We start from the raw sequence: 20,878 nt of genomic DNA, 5'->3' as shown, positions 1-20,878 counted from the left end.
CTTCTTGATACATAATTATGACAATAACACACAACTGCAATGTTATCAATGTGTATTAAAATGTGATACATGTACATGTATACCATTGAAATTTTGTGAGAACTTTAACCACATATCCCAGTAACTTTTCATGCCTGTTGAAATTCAAATGAAGTTATAAGGCCTAAGGTTTGGATGTACCACTCGTTGCATCACAAATTCTCCTATTACCATGCTTGATCTATTTGCCTTACTACAGAAACTGAAGAATCCAACTACGAAGTGTAACTCTCAAAAGGGTAACCTTTTTCTGCAACATCTCTTTTACCATATTTATTAACATAGTAACCTTTTGTCTTCCCACAAATTTTTATTAAAATAGAAAATTTGGTGTTATGACATAGTCATAACACCAAATTTTCTATTTTAATAAAAATTTGTGGGAAGACACTTTAGCTGTGAAACTTGCAAGACAATTAGCAGTGTATATTTCTAATCCTAAATATGAGATTCTTGTTGCAGTTTTATCTTCAGCTAAGGGGACACCAATATCACTCAGTGGCCCAACAATTTTTCAGTTTACAATAAGCTGTATATATTCTGTTTCCCTTTTTCCCAGTAAAAGTAAAGTCATCATATAAGTAGTAATCTGAAGTGTGTAAATTCAGTTTGTTATTTTGTTAACTAATGAAAAATTGTTGTAAATGTCTCCCATATTTAACATCTTATTGCATAGCCCTTCGGCAACATTTTATATGTAGTAAAACCCATTTACTGAGAACCCAAACAAATCAAAATCACCAGTATGTTTAAGTATTAATTAATTTACAAGCACTTTTCAATATTTAACTTTTGCTAAAAGAGCCCCTTTTCCTAACACAGAAATAATGTCTACTAAGTTGTCAAATGATAAAACATTTACTATACACAGCTCTAGATCAATGAAATCATTTAATATGCCATTTGATTCAGGGTATGAGAAATGAGCAATCATCCGTACCTGCATGGATTTAGAAATTATACAAACTGGTAACATGTGAAGATTTATTGGGAAAGGAAGTTGACCAATACTTTAATGTAATACCCTTAAAAAATATATCCCTCCTTCATAAATGAGGCTGTTCTTTGATCTGGGTAATCTTTAAATATTTTGATACTTTTTGTAAGGGACATGATGATATAGGGTGCCCATTGTTACATTTTCATGGAAATATACAATACCCACATGTCTGTCTGCTACAGAAGTCCCTATAATTGAAGTCAAAAAATTTCCTGATTGATACTTGCCCCATTAAAGATTTGGTTGCAATAGTCTGAGGTAATGGGGCTTGCATGAACATCAATGTTTGATGATTGGTTGAAGCATCCTCACTAGCTGTCATCTGACTGGATACAGGTTGAGGGGGATATTCTCTCTCTAGTAGCAGTACCAACCTTGATGTTGCATTCCACCTTCTTTTCGGGCATTTCTCATGCAATATATAAATTTACAAGTTAACAAAAAAAATCATTTTTTTACCTATTAATATTGCATTAGTGACTTTCAACAATTTATCATATTAACTTCTTTTGATATTTATAATAGAGAGCACAGCGAGCTTATAGACATGTGCAAATGGAGAAAATTCAGATTTAAATCTGCACTTTTCAATATTTAACTTTTGCTAAAAGAGCCCCTTTTCCTAACACAGAAATAATGTCTACTAAGTTGTCAAATGATAAAACATTTACTATACACAGCTCTAGATCAATGAAATCATTTAATATGCCATTTGATTCAGGGTATGAGAAATGAGCAATCATCCGTACCTGCATGGATTTAGAAATTATACAAACTGGTAACATGTGAAGATTTATTGGGAAAGGAAGTTGACCAATACTTTAATGTAATACCCTTAAAAAATATATCCCTCCTTCATAAATGAGGCTGTTCTTTGATCTGGGTAATCTTTAAATATTTTGATACTTTTTGTAAGGGACATGATGATATAGGGTGCCCATTGTTACATTTTCATGGAAATATACAATACCCACATGTCTGTCTGCTACAGAAGTCCCTATAATTGAAGTCAAAAAATTTCCTGATTGATACTTGCCCCATTAAAGATTTGGTTGCAATAGTCTGAGGTAATGGGGCTTGCATGAACATCAATGTTTGATGATTGGTTGAAGCATCCTCACTAGCTGTCATCTGACTGGATACAGGTTGAGGGGGATATTCTCTCTCTAGTAGCAGTACCAACCTTGATGTTGCATTCCACCTTCTTTTCGGGCATTTCTCATGCAATATATAAATTTACAAGTTAACAAAAAAAATCATTTTTTTACCTATTAATATTGCATTAGTGACTTTCAACAATTTATCATATTAACTTCTTTTGATATTTATAATAGAGAGCACAGCGAGCTTATAGACATGTGCAAATGGAGAAAATTCAGATTTAAATCTGCACTTTTCAATATTTAACTTTTGCTAAAAGAGCCCCTTTTCCTAACACAGAAATAATGTCTACTAAGTTGTCAAATGATAAAACATTTACTATACACAGCTCTAGATCAATGAAATCATTTAATATGCCATTTGATTCAGGGTATGAGAAATGAGCAATCATCCGTACCTGCATGGATTTAGAAATTATACAAACTGGTAACATGTGAAGATTTATTGGGAAAGGAAGTTGACCAATACTTTAATGTAATACCCTTAAAAAATATATCCCTCCTTCATAAATGAGGCTGTTCTTTGATCTGGGTAATCTTTAAATATTTTGATACTTTTTGTAAGGGACATGATGATATAGGGTGCCCATTGTTACATTTTCATGGAAATATACAATACCCACATGTCTGTCTGCTACAGAAGTCCCTATAATTGAAGTCAAAAAATTTCCTGATTGATACTTGCCCCATTAAAGATTTGGTTGCAATAGTCTGAGGTAATGGGGCTTGCATGAACATCAATGTTTGATGATTGGTTGAAGCATCCTCACTAGCTGTCATCTGACTGGATACAGGTTGAGGGGGATATTCTCTCTCTAGTAGCAGTACCAACCTTGATGTTGCATTCCACCTTCTTTTCGGGCATTTCTCATGCAATATATAAATTTACAAGTTAACAAAAAAAATCATTTTTTTACCTATTAATATTGCATTAGTGACTTTCAACAATTTATCATATTAACTTCTTTTGATATTTATAATAGAGAGCACAGCGAGCTTATAGACATGTGCAAATGGAGAAAATTCAGATTTAAATCTGCATATTGTTCAAATGACTTTTTATCAATCATGTGAAATACTTTACGTTGTTCAAAAAACTTTATATCAATAATGTCTTGATGTGAAAATTTTTAACATCCTCTGGGTTGCATAGCATCATGGTGTCTTAGGCAAACAGCAATAACTTACTTGAGAAAAAAATACAATTTTACACGTTATGTTAATGTTAATTGTTGTAATAATCCGACTTTAAATAAAATTTTCTGATACACTACTGTAAGTAAACATAGCTTTGTATGTGACGTCAATTTCTTCACTTGATAGCTCGGGTACTTCCGTTTAACTTTTGCGGAAAATTTCTAAGGTTCCAATTTCGATCCTGACGCATGGGGAGTAATAATATTTCTATTTTATTTTTTTATTTTAAATGTATTTCATATACTGAACTTGCCTAGCATAGGCAGTAAACGCACACAAATTGGACTTAAGGGGGATGTACAAGTCATATCGGATCTAATCTGGTGTCAAATAAGACATACATGTACCAAGAATGCGCTTAATACTCTACCAAACTAGCCCAAATTTACTCATAGGTGCTAATGCACTCATTACCTAATGTTAGAGACCAAAATAAGTAAATAATTAAGTTTATTTTGTTTTAATCAGGAGAAAATTATTCATGTTAGAACTGCATGTGCACCTACAGCATTCACGAAATGAAAAATGCATTGAAAATGATGTCAATTCGGTTCATTGATAATATGGCTACAATCATTTGTTTCGCTTTTTTCTTATCCTTATCCATCATTCTTGAAAATTTGATTTTTCATATAGGGGTCTTCCTGAGGCCATGTGTTCCTTACGTACGCCATTCCTCTGTCACACATAGTTCAAATAACATTGATTTTAGAATACTAAATAAATGCGACCATAACAACATCAAGACAAAAATTTACTAAGTAATAATCCTTAGGTTATATAACTTACTACTTTTATTTGTTGCATCGCATCGTCTGATTAATGAAAAAACGCGATTTTACCCCACTCCGGTAAATCGGGAAAAACTCTTCTGTTTATCGCTCGAGTTTTCTCGTTCATACATGTATCATTCCACTGAGCACGTGGTTGGAATGTGTATATATCTTCTGTGGATAGATGCGTTTATTAGCATGATTACGAGGGTTGTTCGAAAAGTTCGTGGACGATGTCCATCTTCGTTATGTTACTCACTAGAAATTTAAAACAAGCACAGTATTATATGTAAAAATATTTGTTTTGTTGATGTGTGAAGTTTCATTGAATTCGATCTAACACAAATAAATTAACTTCATTTTAAACTCAACATGTTTTGTACCCGCGGAGCACACAAAACGGCAATGTAACGTCAACACATAGCGTCGAGAATTTATAATAGAGACTATACCTGTACATTTCACACAGAATTTTCCAATGCCCATTCATTAAATTCTTTTATTAATACTTGACATTTATTTTTTAAGAATATATCTTATTGTATAATTTCATTTGTTAAGGTTTTAATTTCTTTTAGTACTTAACTCTGCTTTCACAGGATAAGCAACTCTGAAGCACCTTAATTTGTCTTTCATTTACGTTTCAATTTTTTAAGTTTTGTTCAGACGTTTACAGTAAAACTGTTTCTTCACAGGTCATCCTCATCCGATACAGAGTCTCTGTCACACAAATATTGCCTGTACTATTTGTGCACACATGAACAACTTGCTCGTGACATATTTTCTTGATTCCTTCAATATTTTTAGAGTTTATTCAAGATTATTTCTGAGAAAAACACAAAATTGCTTCGGTATCTGCTGCTCCGTGACGTTCTAAAACGTCATCGTTTTTGTCGTTTTCAATAAGGAATACTTATCTTCTCAAGTTGAGTTCTTTTCAACAAAGCAAAATATAAAACCATAATTTGGTACACGTATCGAAGTAACAATTCTTAATTAGAATTTCTAGGTAGTTTTTCGTTTTTCCTCCATTTTACAGAGAATATGACTATAGACATTCTTTATTGTATTATCTGTAACTGACTAAATTTTGACCTGCTCCGCGATCCGATTTTTGTATTTTTAAAATCTAAATAAGTTTTTAATCAATCGTAATATTTCGTCAAAATTAATACATATCATTTGGATTTATTGTTAAAATATTTCTACCAAATTTGGATAACATATGACGTCAAATAAAAAAAATATGACAGTTGTCCACGAACTTTTCGAACAACCCTCGTATATTCAATTTTCCCTGAAACAAGTCATGATAATTTGTTGATTCCTTTAAAACTCAAGAAGAAGATTAAAAAATGTCCTATACATATGTGTTTACGTCGGATCTCTTTTCTATAGCGATAGAAGTTATTTTCAAATGGGGCTCGGCAAAGAGAATGCTTAGAAATCAAAATTCTCGTGGATACAAATAAGTTGTCCGTGTCAGACTTACAAATTCCTAATTTTTAACTTTGATGGTGCTCATTTCCCTTACCTGGAATCAAAGAGTTGAAGATTTTTTTTTATATCAACACGTACACTACTTAACAAATGTTCGATAATAATACTAATTTCTTTAAGTCACAATATAACACGATTCCCCTTTTAAGGAGGATCTCTACACCTATAAAGTATAACTGATTGTTGTTGCATGCATTTGTTTCTAATAATAGGCTCCATATCCGATAAAATAAGGTTCCAAAGTATTTCAATTTATTTTTTAGAAAGATTTAAAATATTTTATTTCTTTGGTTAAAACCCCTCCTATCTATATTTTTAAAAGTCCAGTGCTTTAAAATAAAATCAACATAATTTTTATTTAAATATAGAAAAACATACAAAAGAAAAACTAGAACAGCATTTTCTTGAGAATAGCTGGTTGGATCTTCTCCAATATCTGAAAAGATATATAATATTAAAGGGTAAAAACAATAAAAAAAAGAAATTGAACAAAATTGAAAAATGTCAAAAATTTCAAACATCACAAAAATTCAGGTGTGAGAGATCCGCTTGAAGGGTGGGCTCAAATATCTTGGTACTGTTTTTTTTTTTTTATAAACTTCAAATAAACTCTACTATAACTTGCACGAGATTGAAAAAAATGTCAAGCAAAGACATTGAAAGAAGTTCGTATTGTACATATATTGTTTTTCAAATGAGTTTAAGCGAAAACCATCACGTTTCCAGTCAATGACAAAGACATGTATTTAGTGAATTCGTGGTATTGAGAAAGGTAGATTTACTTACCGTTTTTATCCAACTTGCATGTGTTATCCAGTGCTAGAGATAACAAAACATGTAAACATGGTAAATGGCCAAAAGCGGGTAAAAAATTCCTATAACCAAATTCACACTTCGTCTAAGACCTGCATGTTTTCCATACAAACAGCTGATAATCAATGTTGATCAAATGTTTGGGTCATGCAAAATTCCACTTACTGTCCAAACGTTTTGGTGATTTCATGAAGAGTTTAAATTTCACCGGGTATAACTATTCATTCGGGTGTAATTCAAATCGTAAACAGAGTATCCTCTAGTTGATGGGAAGATAATACATATGTCTTATCTTATCAAATTTGCATTTTTGGGGATATATTTTGCTGGAAAGCATATATGTTTATTGAAGAAGAAAGAAATTTCTGAGTGTATGGCTTTTTAACACGTATAATGAATTAGCATATGGACCAGCCATGTTTTATATAATTTTTTCTCACCTGAAAATCTTATTCTAATACGTTTGTCGGAAAATAGCTCTTCAGTAGTCGGAAAATAGCTCTTCAGAGCTAATGTTCTTTGTTGATGTACCCGACTTTAAATAAATATTATCTTATCTTATCTTTTGTAAATATATTATTTAATAAGTAAATAAGTAGAAATTGAATACATTGAAAAACAATTCATTTTTAAAGAAAGGATACGTATTAAGCAATACACTGTATTAATTTAGGTGATACAATGCACATTCCATCCACAACTTCGCATGTTGTGTTGTACTCAGTGATTTATCGGTGTTAAGTGAATTTGAATCAGATCATTTTGGACCAAAATGGCGTTTCAACGGAAGTACGCCATGTTGTGACGTTGTAGAGAGCCCCCTTAAAAGTGTTCATATTATTTTAAACATTTTCCAATTGTAATTCTCTTCTACTTTTTAAAGATCATTATGTACCTCCATATTAAGAAGAGGTCTGGGGGAAAAATTCGGTACTAAAAATAGACCACGTGCTGCTATCCATGAACTAATTTCATGGTTCTTCACACTCATTTTGAAAATACAGTACCTTGTTTTGAACTTGAAATTACCATTTAAAAGTGCAAAATTTAGACATTTTCTCAACAAATGATTGTAGAGAGAACATTAATGCACACTTTGCCTAATTTTTGGGATTTTTTAAGGCTCTGCTGAATTCTGTAGCTGCGCAGCTCTAAAGAGTACATCAAAAGCTTTTTTTTTTGCAGAAGTATAGATTATATAGACAAAACATGCATTCAATTATTCATATTTATTGTATCTTTATCATAAGGACTTGAAATATGATCAAAATATAATGTATTTTAGCCATTTGAAGAAACGTTAACATTTTGTTCTTATTGCACTAAAGGTGGCCGGACATCCCCCTTAAATATTGTATCGTCAAAAGCAAATCTACATAAAAATATCTAGAAAGCGTACCGAGTAAGAAATGTTGAATATTTCTTAAAAGACAATCCGGCGTATTTTTACCAATCTAAACTCTTGATTAATCTGTGACGGTTGAGCCATCCCGGCATTAAAGGAAGCCCAAACCCGATGTTAATTTTGAAGTCTGCAAATCATACATAGAACCCGATTTCTTTTCTCATGAAATAAATGCATCTATTTTATATTTCAAATACATGTAGATGCTAATATTTAAGTATTAAATGGATCAACTTGATATATATTGTAAATGTAATTAAAAGATATGACAAATTGATTACATTCGTAATTCGAATAAAATTTGTTTTTATAAATGCTAATAAAATGTGCAGTATCTGTTAATGATAATTTAACATATGGAGATAACGAGCAGTACTCAAGATCAAAATCCATAAAACAATATTGACACAAAATAGAAGCAGAGCAGACACGGACCTCCAAAACATCAGGGATCATGTTTTTATACATTTTGAAATATGATGCAAAAATTGGCAAGTGGGACAAACTATGATTCAGTGTTAGTGTCAAACATCCAAAAATCATTATATCCTCAGCTTGAAAAGTAGGAGGGTATATAGTGATCGCGATATCCGTCCAACCGTCCGTCTAGCTGTACGTCCGTCCGTCTGTCTGTTCCGCTTTGTGGTACCCATCTCTCATCCGCAACTCCTCTTATACCATTCAATGAAATTTGATCAGACTTTCACAGAATCTTTGTTACATAGTGCCATTGTGCACCTCTTTTACATTTTGATCGGACACATACATGTATATCGGGTTTCCTATGGCAAAACAAGGATACTACCATTCTTTTTACAATAGTGAAGGGTACCCATCTTTTATCCGGAACTCCTCCTATACCACTGAATAACAATAAATGATACTTTCACAGATTTTTATTATATTTTGTCATTGTGCACCTCCTATTTCACTTTTGATCTGACACTTATTTCGGGTCTTCTAGAGAGAAACATGTACACACTGTACTTTGCTATTTTAATCATATGGGAGGCAGGGGATATCATTTAGTGAGCTCAGTGCCTCTTGTATACCTCTAGTTTACCTTGATTTTCAGGATGTTATTACTTATATACAGGAAAAATCAATCTTCAAACGAATATAAGGTTTTTTGATCCCCCGCTGAATGGGGGGGGGGGATTAATTTCGGACAGACAGACCAAAATTCTGTCGGTATTGCTTTCGTTTCCACATGATACCTCAAGAAGCCTTTGAGCTTTTGCAATGTAATTTTACGAAACATCTCCCTATGAACTAAGAAACATCCCTATTGATTTTGATGTAAAAAGGTCAAGGTCATAAATGCAAAAATTCTGTTTGTTTTAACAATTTCGTTTCCATGCGAGAAGCCTTTGAGCTTTTGCAAATGACATTTTATACCACAACTGTATTTGACCTTAGGAAGGCCCCTGTTTATTTTGAGTGTAAAAGGTTGTAAATTCATACATTGTATGCATGTGTGTGTAAAACTTTCATATTTCGTAAAGTGCCCTCCCCACTTGACTCCCTTCCTGGTACAGCATATTATCTTCTTTTTTCCTTTATGGAGGACACAGATTATCTGAATTTGCTTGTAGATACATGATGCAATAAGTGGCGATGTTCGCAACTGGGATAGGTTATAATTGTTATTAAAACAAAAATACTTAGTAATCATATACACTGTACTGTAATCTACCTGATGTTTTCACTATACAGAAATTATTAAAATACTTTTTTCTCATTGGCAATTATTTGTTCACTTTTGTAGGTGACTACATGCAGAATAGGTGTTTGATGTCGGACAAATCCTGCCGTCCTTGTCCAGCTCGGCTCACATCTTGTGTAGGACTACCAAATGGCAAGAATCCAATGGTTGGATTCATGTGGAAATCAAAGTATATTATCTGTTACAAAAACAGAACTTTAAGGTCAGAGGAATGCCCAGTAGGTGAATATTTCCATCCTAGAAGAGGAGTCTGTTTGAAACCTGTTGAACCAGGTATGAAAGATAAAACAGTTTCTGAAAATGGTAGTACTTATCTATGTTAATGTGTCGGTCATAAGGGAATAAATGATAATGTCTTTGGTTATGTTACAGTTGATGTACCAGATTACTGCAAGGCACATTTAAGTGATATTTTGCCAAACCCTTACAATTGTGGTCAGTACTTCAATTGCTCCACAGGAATAACAAGCACACTTCAGTCTCAAACTCCAAGATCATTAGAACTGTTTAAGATGGAGTGTAGCTATCCAGACTTGTTTGATAGCAGTTCGAGCAAATGTGGACACTTTGAGATTGTGGCATGCAGAGGGCGACCTGAACCACAAGCTCCTTGTAAGATCTCTTTTTGACATTGTGTACAGTTTAATCTGGAAATGATCTTTGACAAACCTTCTCATTATTTTTTGAATATTCTTAATTGTTTTGCAATAATTAGCCCAATTTCCTGTTATCCTACGTCTTTCAGTAAGGCGTGGCAAAACGCCCTAAAGTATACATTTGATTTTATTCTACGACTCCCCCATGCGTTGTGTTTTCCCAGAAACGACTTTCCCCTACGCCACCGTTACTGTCAGAAGAGAAAATGTCTTTATTATTAATTTTTATAAAGTCTAGTCAAGTTTTAATTATTGCATATAAAATAAACGTTTGCTTTTGCTATTTTAACTGTCAGTCGTAGATTGTGCAAATAATGCATGTTTTGACCACTCGATCAACATATATATGAAATCTATCGAATAAAATACCGAAAAAAAGACGTGACACACATCTCTTCTGACTCCGAAGCGATGAAAATCTAATCCGCCATACGCTACAAACGACTTCCCCAATATACTTTTTAGCGGCTCCCCCGCGTTACCCATTGTATACACTGAAATTCATATGCTAATCCAGGCATTGCCGATACGTTCTACTGACCAATCGGCTATTGAGATTCATTACGAGTGAGTACCACTAAAACACTAAGGAAATAATTTCATGCTTGGAAAAAAGACTTATTTTACCTTTTACCTGGTTTCTTGTAAATATTTTTATACATTCGAACCACAGATAAGACATGGATCTATATATGTACGATTTCGAGATCACTGTTACAAACAATTGATTGATAAATATACACTGTACATAGTTTTTAGTTTTGTAAAGTGTTTGGTGGGTATTTCGCTAGCCGTAGGTCTACACGTATATTTCCGAGTATCATTGAATTAAAGTTTCATGTGCATTTCTTGACCCAAAACCGTAAACGCAGAGAATCCATTCGTATTATGAGGGGTCGCTGGTTTTACAAATATTGTGAAGAATGGAAATTATGTGTGAATATCAAGAAAACAAAGATACTTATTTTTTCAAAGGGTAGACAGCCAAAGAATATTTTTACATATAATGGCAGTATCATAGAAGTAGTCAAGGATTTTAATTATTATACCCGCACTTTCTAAAGAAAGTTCGGGTATATTGTTGTTACTCATGTCCGTCCGTCCGTCTGTCACACTTTTCTTCCCTGAACTCCTCTTACATTTTACATAGTAGCTTAATCACCTTTTGGGGGATGATTGGTTGTGTCATGTAGATGTGCAGTAAGGTTTCGGAATTTTGGTTTTGCCCCGGGGGTCAAATGGGGGTCGAAAAATGACGTTTTTTATGCAAAAAGTCCCGTCTTCCCCGAACTCCTTCTACATTTTACTCAACAGCCTAATCACCTTTTGGGGGATGATTGGTGGTGTCATGTAGATGTGCAGTAAGGTTTCGGAATTTTGATTTTGCCCCGGGGGGTCAAATGGGGGTCGAAAAATGACGTTTTTTATGAAAAAAGTCCCGTCTTCCCTGAACTCCTTCTACATTTTACTCAGCAGCCTAATCACCTTTTGGGGGATGATTGGTGGTGTCATGTAGATGTGCAGTAAGGTTTCGGAATTTTGATTTTGCCCCGGGGGGTCAAATGGGGGTCGAAAAATGACGTTTTTTATGCAAAAAGTCCCGTCTTCCCTGAACTCCTTCTACATTTTACTAAGCAGCATAATCAACTTTTGGGGGATGATTCGTGGTGTCATGTAGATGTGCAGTAAGGTTTCGGAATTTTGGTTTTGCCCCGGGGGGTCAAATGGGGGTCGAAAAATGACGTTTTTTATGCAAAAAGTCCCGTCTTCCCTGAACTCCTTATACATTTTACTCAGCAGCCTAATCACCTTTTGGGAGATGATTGGTGGTGTCATGTAGATGTGCAGTAAGGTTTTGTAATTTTGATTTTGCCCCGAGGGGTCAAATGGGGGTCGAAAAGTGACGTTTTTTATGCAAAAAGTCCCGTCTTCCCTGAACTCCTTCTACATTTTACTCAGCAGCCTAATCACCTTTTGGGGGATGATTGGTGGTGTCATGTAGATGTGCAGTAAGGTTTCGGAATTTTGATTTTGCCCGAGGGGGTCAAATGGGGGTCGAAAAATGACGTTTTTTATGCAAAAAGTCCCATCTTCCTTGAACTCCTTCTACATTTTACTCAGCAGCCTAATCACCTTTTGGGAGATGATTGGTGGTGTCATGTAGATGTGCAGTAAGGTTTCGGAATTTTGATTTTGCTCCGGGGGGTCAAATGGGGGTCGAAAAATGACGTTTTTTATGAAAAAAGTCACATCTTCCCTGAACTTCTCCTACATTTTACACAGCAGCCTAATCACCTTTTGGGGAATGATTGGTGGTGTCATGTAGATGTGCAGTAAGGTTTCGGAATTTTGATTTTGCCCCGGGGGGTCAAATGGGGGTCGAAAAATGACGTTTTTTATGCAAAAAGTCCCGTCTTCCCTGAACTCCTTCTACATTTTACTCAGCAGCCTAATCACCTTTTGGGGTTGATTGGTGGTGTCATGTAGATGTGCAGTAAGGTTTCGGAATTTTGATTTTGCCCCGGGGGGTCAAATGGGGGTCGAAAAATGACGTTTTTTATGCAAAAAGTCCCGTCTTCCCTGAACTCCTTCTACATTTTACTCAGCAGCCTAATCACCTTTTGGGGGATGATTGGTGGTGTCATGTAGATGTGCAGTAAGGTTTCGGAATTTTGGTTTTGCCCCGGGGGTCAAATGGGGGTCGAAAAATGACGTTTTTTATGCAAAAAGTCCTGTCTTCCCTGAACTCCTTCTACATTTTACTCAGCAGCCTAATCACCTTTTGGGGGATGATTGGTGGTGTCATGTAGATGTGCAGTAAGGTTTTGTAATTTTGATTTTGCCCCGGGGGGTCAAATGGGGGTCAAAAAATGACGTTTTTTATGCAAAAAGTCCCGTCTTCCCTAAACTCCTTCTACATTTTACTCATCAGCCTAATCACCTTTTGGGGGATGATTGGTGGTGTCATGTAGATGTGCAGTAAGGTTTTGGAATTTTGATTTTGCCCTGGGGGGTCAAATGGGGGTCGAAAAATGACGTTTTTTATGCAAAAAGTCCCGTCTTCCCTGAACTCCTTCTACATTTTACTCAGCAGCCTAATCACCTTTTGGGAGATGATTGGTGGTGTCATGTAGATGTGCAGTAAGGTTTCGGAATTTTGATTTTGCTCCGGGGGGTCAAATGGGGGTCGAAAAATGTCGTTTTTTATGAAAAAAGTCACATCTTCCCTGAACTTCTCCTACATTTTACACAGCAGCCTAATCACCTTTTGGGGAATGATTGGTGGTGTCATGTAGATGTACAGTAAGGTTTCGGAATTTTGATTTTTCCCCAGGGGGTCAAATGGGGGTGGAAAAATGACTTTTTTTTATGAAAAAAGCCCCATCTTCCCTAAACTCCTTCTACATTTTACTCAGCAGCCTAATCACCTTCTGGGGGATGATTGGTGGTGTCATGTAGATGTGCAGTAAGGTTTTGTAATTTTGATTTTTCCCCGGGGGGTCAAATGAGGGTGGAAAAATGACGTTTTTTGTGCAAAAAGTCCTGTCTTTCCTGAAGTCCTCCTTAATGTTACTCAGAAGCCTAATCATCTTTTAGGAGAGTTAAATACTTTGAAAATTATGTAAAACATCAACGTCAAGGGGTAAAAAATCACCGCATGCTGGGAAACACCTTGAATTCTTATGAGTAGTTAATGTACATGTCAAATGTGAGAGTCATATCTCATCTCAATCAAAAGTTATAAGCAAATGCAACATTTTTGAAAAGTAGGTTAGGCTTCAAGGTCAAGGTCACAGAGTAAAAGTCATGATTCATTTGGAAAGATCTTATCACAGGTAATAATATACGTGCATTATAATATGAATGCCCTAACTTTTCTCTTTCAAAATGATGAATTTATAACAATTTAGTTTTTTTGCAAGTAGGTCAAACTTCTAGGTCATATGTAAAAAAAAAACCATGCCATTCTCACAGGTAAATACTAGTACATAAGTTTAATATGAATGCCTTGTCTCTTCTCATTCAGTAGATATGACCGTGATGACCAAGGTTAATTTTATTCAGACAGAAGGACAGTCTGACATACAAATGTACATATTTCTATATGAATTGCATGGGTAAAATTGGACCAGTGGTTCTAGAGAAGTTAAAAATGTAAAAAGTTTTCAGACAAACAGATGGACGACATGTCACGACAGACGTTATATGATAAGAAAACCAGAAAAGCTCAAATGAGTGTTTTGAAAGGGTTACAAATATGGTTGCAATATTTGAAAAGCTGTTTTTTTCATGCAGAGATATGCATGACCAACATATTCATGTTTTATATTTTCTTTAGTAATTTGTTTGTTTGTTGTGAATACATCTCTCTCGGGAATTTTTCCCTCATATGGAGACACCACCAAATAATAATGAAGACAAGATGTGTTTGTGAAACACTGATGCCCCTGTATGGAAGCCTATGGCGAAGGTTGAAGTTTCTCAAATATATGTCAAACTCAAAGGTCAAGGTCAAAGGGTTCAAATTGTTGGTATCAGAAAAAAGTCTTGTCACAAGGAATGCACATGTGAAATAAGTAATCCCCAGTACTTCCTGTTCAAAAGTTAATTGCCAAGGTTATATAATTTTTTAAGTGGTTCACACTCTAGGGTCAAGGTCAAACATATTTATACCTGTTGACAGTTCACAATGAATACACATGTTAAGCATGAAAGCCCTAGCACCTACTGATCAAAATTTAGGCCAAGTTTAAAGTTGGGTATTTTTCTTGTAAAAATGTGTATTCTAGGTCAAGTGATCAGAGGTAAAAATTAATGTTACCCAAATAAAAGGTCTTAATTGTCACAAGAAATAAACCTATAAAATGTGGAAGCCATTTGTATAGCCCATCCCACTTAAAACTTATGGGCAAGGTTATAATTTCTGCAGACAAATAGACAGACATAATATAAACACAAGAAACAAAATATGTACATAATTAGTCAAATGGAAAAAAATATACTATTTAATTGGAATCACAAAATAGATTGTTATTTCAGGGATAGGGAGTGGGAAGGGAGATTGGACCCCCCCTGGAATTTGCTTTGTTATTTAAACAAGACTACATACTGAAGCAAATAAAAAATGACTTTGGACATCCTTCCCCTAACTTAGAAAACATTGACCCCACTATCCTTGTTTTTATTTTGTTTATTTGTTTTCAGTTTTTTTTCCCCTGCTTGTCAGGAAATTCTGTGCTGGAATTTTGTGACTGAGATGTGAACCCCCCTCCCGACTCCCGAAAAAAAAAATTTTGGATCCGCACCAGTATTGGCAGTAACTGAATGTCACATCGACAAGAGGAGATAACTTCACAATATGAAATTCGTCTAGTGTGGCATGCGATGATCTTTTACCCTTTTTGAACTTTAACCTAACCGTTTGAGTTTATTTTACCCCCCACTATACTTAAACTTGTACTTACCGACCTCCATAGGTCTTGTAAACTTCATGAAATATAAATCCAATTTATATAACACAAAATGAATTAATCCAATGCACACCATTCTGCATCATGTTATAATGCTATTCCATTCGGAAAACCTTCGTGCCGTCGATTCCGTCACCTTATCAGATGAAGTGGGAATCGGCCGAGGTGTACCGAATGGAGTTTAATCTAAAAATATGATAATCTAAAAATATGATAATGGGTGACGCAACGTGATGTGATGTAGAATTTACATGTCAAGAACAAATTTTAAATTAATTCATAACAAACAATGTTTTAACAAAACTGTTCCATCTAGCCTATTCCAAAAAGTATGTACTGTGTGATTGTGGTGTCGGGGGGGGGGGGGGGGGGGGGATTAGTAAATTTAAAAAGGTCCTATTATGAGCAAAACATTTATCAAAATCTAATTGACATCATTAATATAATTCAAACTGGTATATAATGAATTAAGCACGTAAAATAAATATAAGAGGTTCTGAGTTATAGGTCACAGGGATAATTTCATACTCAATTTGATGAATACATGTAAATTACAGGCACATAGCAACCGGGGGGGGGGGCTGCCCCCCCCCCCCCACTTTTTTTCCCAACATTACCTGTACTATAAGAAAATGTCCATTGAAAAGATGGTTGCCCCCCCCCCCACCCCACTTTTTACCACAGTAATTTCATAGCAAGGAAATATGGGAAAAAATTGGAAGTGAAAGTAATTTTGCCTTGAAAAAAAGGTGGCCACTACCCCCCCCCCCCCCCCCCCCATTTCCTTTTTTTTCCTTGTTAATTTTTTTAGGTAAGTAAAAAAAAAATTTCTCAGGTTGCCCCCCCCCCCCAATTTCAAAAACATTGCTACGTGCCTGAATTATATATAAATTATTTTGACTTTTTCCTTGGTAAGCCGCCCGTAGGATTGTGTATTTAGAGGCAAACACCTTAGTGCGGGTATTACTGTCTCATGACAGCATCTAGTTTAGGGATTGTATTTTCTCGTACAGGCTCATTATGTAAAGCAAGAAAACACCTATGTGAACAAGCACAAAAGGCAATGTATGGTGTGATACGTAAAATTAGGCAGTTTAATCTCCCCTTCGAATGTCAATTGGATTTGTTTGATAAAGTAGTTTTACCAGTATTGTTATATGGCTGTGAAATATGGGGGTATGAAAATATCGATATTATTGAACGAGTACATTTACGTTATTTAAAACATATATTGAATCTGAAAAGTAGCACTCCGAGTTATATGATTTATCGAGAAAATGGTAGATTTCCATTACACATAAATATTTACTCAAGAATGATAAAATATTGGGCAAACCTTGTGAATGGAAAAGAAAACAAATTGTGTAGAATAGTATATATGTATTTACGTAAACAACATGATAAAGAGGAAATGAAAAATTCATGGATATCCTTTGTACAAAAGATTTTTGATAGATGTGGTTTATCAAATATATGGTATGAGCACGAACATCATTTTTATAATGTAGAATGGATAACTGCTACAGTCAAACAAAGATTAAAAGATCAATATATTCAAAAGTGGAATAGTGAAGTTCAAGAATCTTCAAAAAGTTTAAATTATAGAATTTTTAAAACCAATTTTGAGTGCGAAAAATATTTAACAATGTTATCATTTAAATTCAGAAAAACTTTTGTTAAGTTTAGAACCACAAATCACCACCTCCCAATTGAAACAGGTAGATGGAATGGTACTCAAAGAAATGAAAGAGTTTGTAGCTTATGTAGTAATAACCAGATAGGAGATGAGTATCATTATATTTTAGAATGTAGTGCTTTAAACCAATTAAGAAAAGTTTATTTGAACCAAAACTTCTGTTCTTATCCAAATATCATCAAGTTTTGTGAAATCATGTGCCAAAATGATGTTGATTCTTTGAAACAATTATGTACATTTATTTCTAAAATTAATAGTATTGTCTGTTCTCCTTAATTATCACCTTCTGCTTGACCCACTGTATTATATGTATATATGTTTTATATGTTTTGTACCTCATGTACCATTTACATGGTTTTGAGAGAATAAATTGAATTGGTATTATTAAAGCTGAACACTACTCGTAAATAGACGTACGTCGATATCATTATCTACGATACATCAACACTAGGGTATACTCGTCGCATTCGTTACACATGAGTGCTTCATTGTCACGAATATCGGCGTGGAATGGCGACCTGTGTTCGTGCTGGTTATCTTGCATTACCTTTGTTTATATATTATTGCAGTTATGTGTATCTGTGTTGTTTGTATTCTGCACTGACCTGTACAACTATAATTGTAAAATTTGGTGTCTTACTTTCCTGCATTAGACGAAGTATTACATTATTATTCTTGCTACCGAGTCCTGTATAACATACGTCTGTCTACACCGGTATCGACTGATTACACTGAACAGGGTCTATGTCCTGCCCTTTTTATATGGGTCTGCAGAGTAGCGAGAATTGGGAACAAACACGGCGGACACATTCCTTTTACGAATCGTGTTCAGCTTTAAGTATAAACAGCCTTGGCTGACAATTAAAAGTTTGAAATGTAGAAGTGGATAAAAGGTAAATTGACCTAAACCACGTGTCAGTGATAAAATGTAAACGTGTAGTAAACCAGCATGTTTTGTCGTTCTGTCATCGGAATGGACAACTTTTTTTCGGTAAGCAACTATGTGCGAAATAATAACATTGCATATAAGGTAGACTCCTTGGACATACATATCCTTCATTGTACTAAGACCTGCCCATGCTCTCTCATGAAAGAACATATTGTCACAAACCAAGCCGAATTTTGCCGTGATAGGGTCTAAAAATCATAGATAATGCAGTATTCTTTATAAGTAAAATATGTCGGAACTATTGAAACTAGTAAAAAGGCATCATATTTATTCACTCATGTTTGAAAACTATCAAAATCGTTGTAGATTAATTATACTTCGTCGTGGAAAAAGGGGTCCCTGATAGCAGTTTTTTCACATCATCCTTTCAACACAGAGAATAGAAAGAGTAAAATTTATTTTCAAAACATTAAATTTGAAATATGAGATGTATTTAAAAACAATACTTTAGTATCATACCTATTAAAATCATGTTGGAAATCATCATAAAGCGCTGCCTCCTAAGTCAGAATATCAAAATGTTGTATGTGGTTGAAAGAAAAAAAAATGCATCTGTGAGGAGGCGTTATATATATTTCTTCTAAATATTTCTTCATGTGAAAATAAAATACTTTTAATTAATATTCTGTATTATGTAATTGAAACACAACCATTTTCAAGACGGTCAATAAAAAGATATATCTAGTCTGTCATTTTAGCTCAACTGTGCTATAAACCTATAAGCACAAATGAGCTTTTCTCACTACCTGCTGCCTGGAATTTGTCTGTACATCTATCCGTGTGTAATTTTTTTTTACGTTTTTATCACAGATTTGAAGTTAATATTTTCTGTATAATATCACGACTCATATAGTGTAATAGCGTTTAACACGAAAATATATTACACATTGTAAAAATCTTATTTCTAAAAGTTTAACTTCAAATTTTTGGATGGGTTTGACATATCTTTGCAATTTCACAATTTCACAATTTTTATATTTATTCTTATTTAATACTTAGGAAAAGTGGCAATATTGTTGCGTTTTAATAAACGAATAGTATTCAAGCTCAAAAGTTAATTAAAAACAATACTTTTCAAAACCTGAAAATCGGATATGGAGGGTTAAATTCTCAGCTGTGTATCAGCGTGTAGTGACCTCTCAATTGCAATATGAATGAGAAAGAAAAGAATGATGCACACTGCAAATAATACATTTGATATATAATATTACTTTCTTGACACTAGGGTTGTTTTGAGATCATATATGATGATTGGGCTTCGAATTGGTTAGTTTAATTGCCCCATTCCCTCCTCAAGTTTATGTAGAACAATTTACATATACATGTAGTTAAATAAAGAAAACATGTAATTAATTTTTTCCTCTTGAATAGGTCAGTATGAACAAAACCTATGCCAGGCATCCAATACTTCCTGTCAGATGTGTTCCAATCGCTTGCCTAATTGTATAGGCAACATTGATGGAGATCATGAGTTTCCAGACAAACTGTGGCAGAGGGATTACATTATTTGTTACAAGAATAGAACTATCAGCACCACATCATGTGAAAATGGCTCGTACTTTAATCCAAGAACAAAAAAATGTCAGACAACTGTAGAGAAAGGTTAGTGTGATACATGTACATGTATGCAACAAGGCAACGCATGCATTTTTGGTACAAGTGAAGGGGGAGGGCAATTACACAACTGAGGCGCAGCCTTCATATAGACCTAGTAGAGGGGAACTCAAATCTTTATACTAGTAACTCCCTCAGTGGGATATCTTTTATGTTTCGTTATGCCGATACAAAAGTAGAAAAAAATTGAACATTGCGAATAACTGGAAAATAGCTTTTGGAACAGGGATAAGCCCATTACCATATTATAGCGAAACAAAAGTAAAACCTAGAAGGTAACGAATCACAGAAATCGAAAATTAGCTTCTGAAATATAGAGATAAGCCCATTTGACTATCTCACAGAGATTAGTCAATTCACGATTCCTAAGGAATTAAATCACATTTAAATGAGCTGCATATTTTAGAATATGTTATGATGATAAATTTGTATGTAACTTAAACCTTGATCAAATAGAAAAAAAATAATAAAGCAGAAGAAATACTTCTACATGTATATACAATCCAATACACAGTTTTATATAAGAAATCATTATTGTACAGCACGACAATAATGTAATTTTGAGTCAATAGGTTTGAAATAGTTCTTTTATATTTTTATTTATTAATGATAAATTTTTAATTTCATATGCTTAAAACATAAGAAAAGAGGTAAGGAACATTAATTCACATTCAAAAATATTTTAAAATACGGTGATGGTGTAAAGCCCGGTTTCAACAAAAAATATCGTCTACCCCCCTCCCCCCTTTTTTTAAAGAGCTAGAATAAGGGTTAGTTAACTATTTTACACTGGTATTAAAATTATTAATCAATTATAATTGAACAGATCTTTTCATTCAACAAAGATTTTATGACCAAATTGTCATTTATATTGAATTA

General features: G+C 34.2%; 1 protein-coding gene across 1 annotated transcript; it reads left to right on the top strand.

Moving 5' to 3' along the window:
• Positions 1 to 211: 211 nt before the first annotated feature.
• Positions 212 to 19,987, top strand: LOC134230562 (uncharacterized; the record flags this gene model as incomplete). The annotated part of the gene is made up of 4 exons (XM_062712391.1): positions 212 to 278; positions 9,656 to 9,886; positions 9,986 to 10,225; positions 19,757 to 19,987. Coding segments are annotated over exons 1-4 (769 nt in total), but the record flags the coding sequence as incomplete, so codon positions are not given.
• Between the last annotated feature and the right edge of the window lie 891 nt (positions 19,988 to 20,878).

The sequence above is a fragment of the Saccostrea cucullata genome, unplaced genomic scaffold, assembly GCF_032062105.1.
Source record: "Saccostrea cucullata isolate Sc308-1 unplaced genomic scaffold, CSIRO_AGI_Scuc_v1 ctg4990, whole genome shotgun sequence".
Classification (NCBI taxonomy): Eukaryota; Metazoa; Mollusca; class Bivalvia; order Ostreida; family Ostreidae; genus Saccostrea; species Saccostrea cuccullata.
The sequence above is the reverse complement of the archived record's forward strand: the minus strand, read 5'-3'. Positions and strand labels throughout refer to the sequence as shown.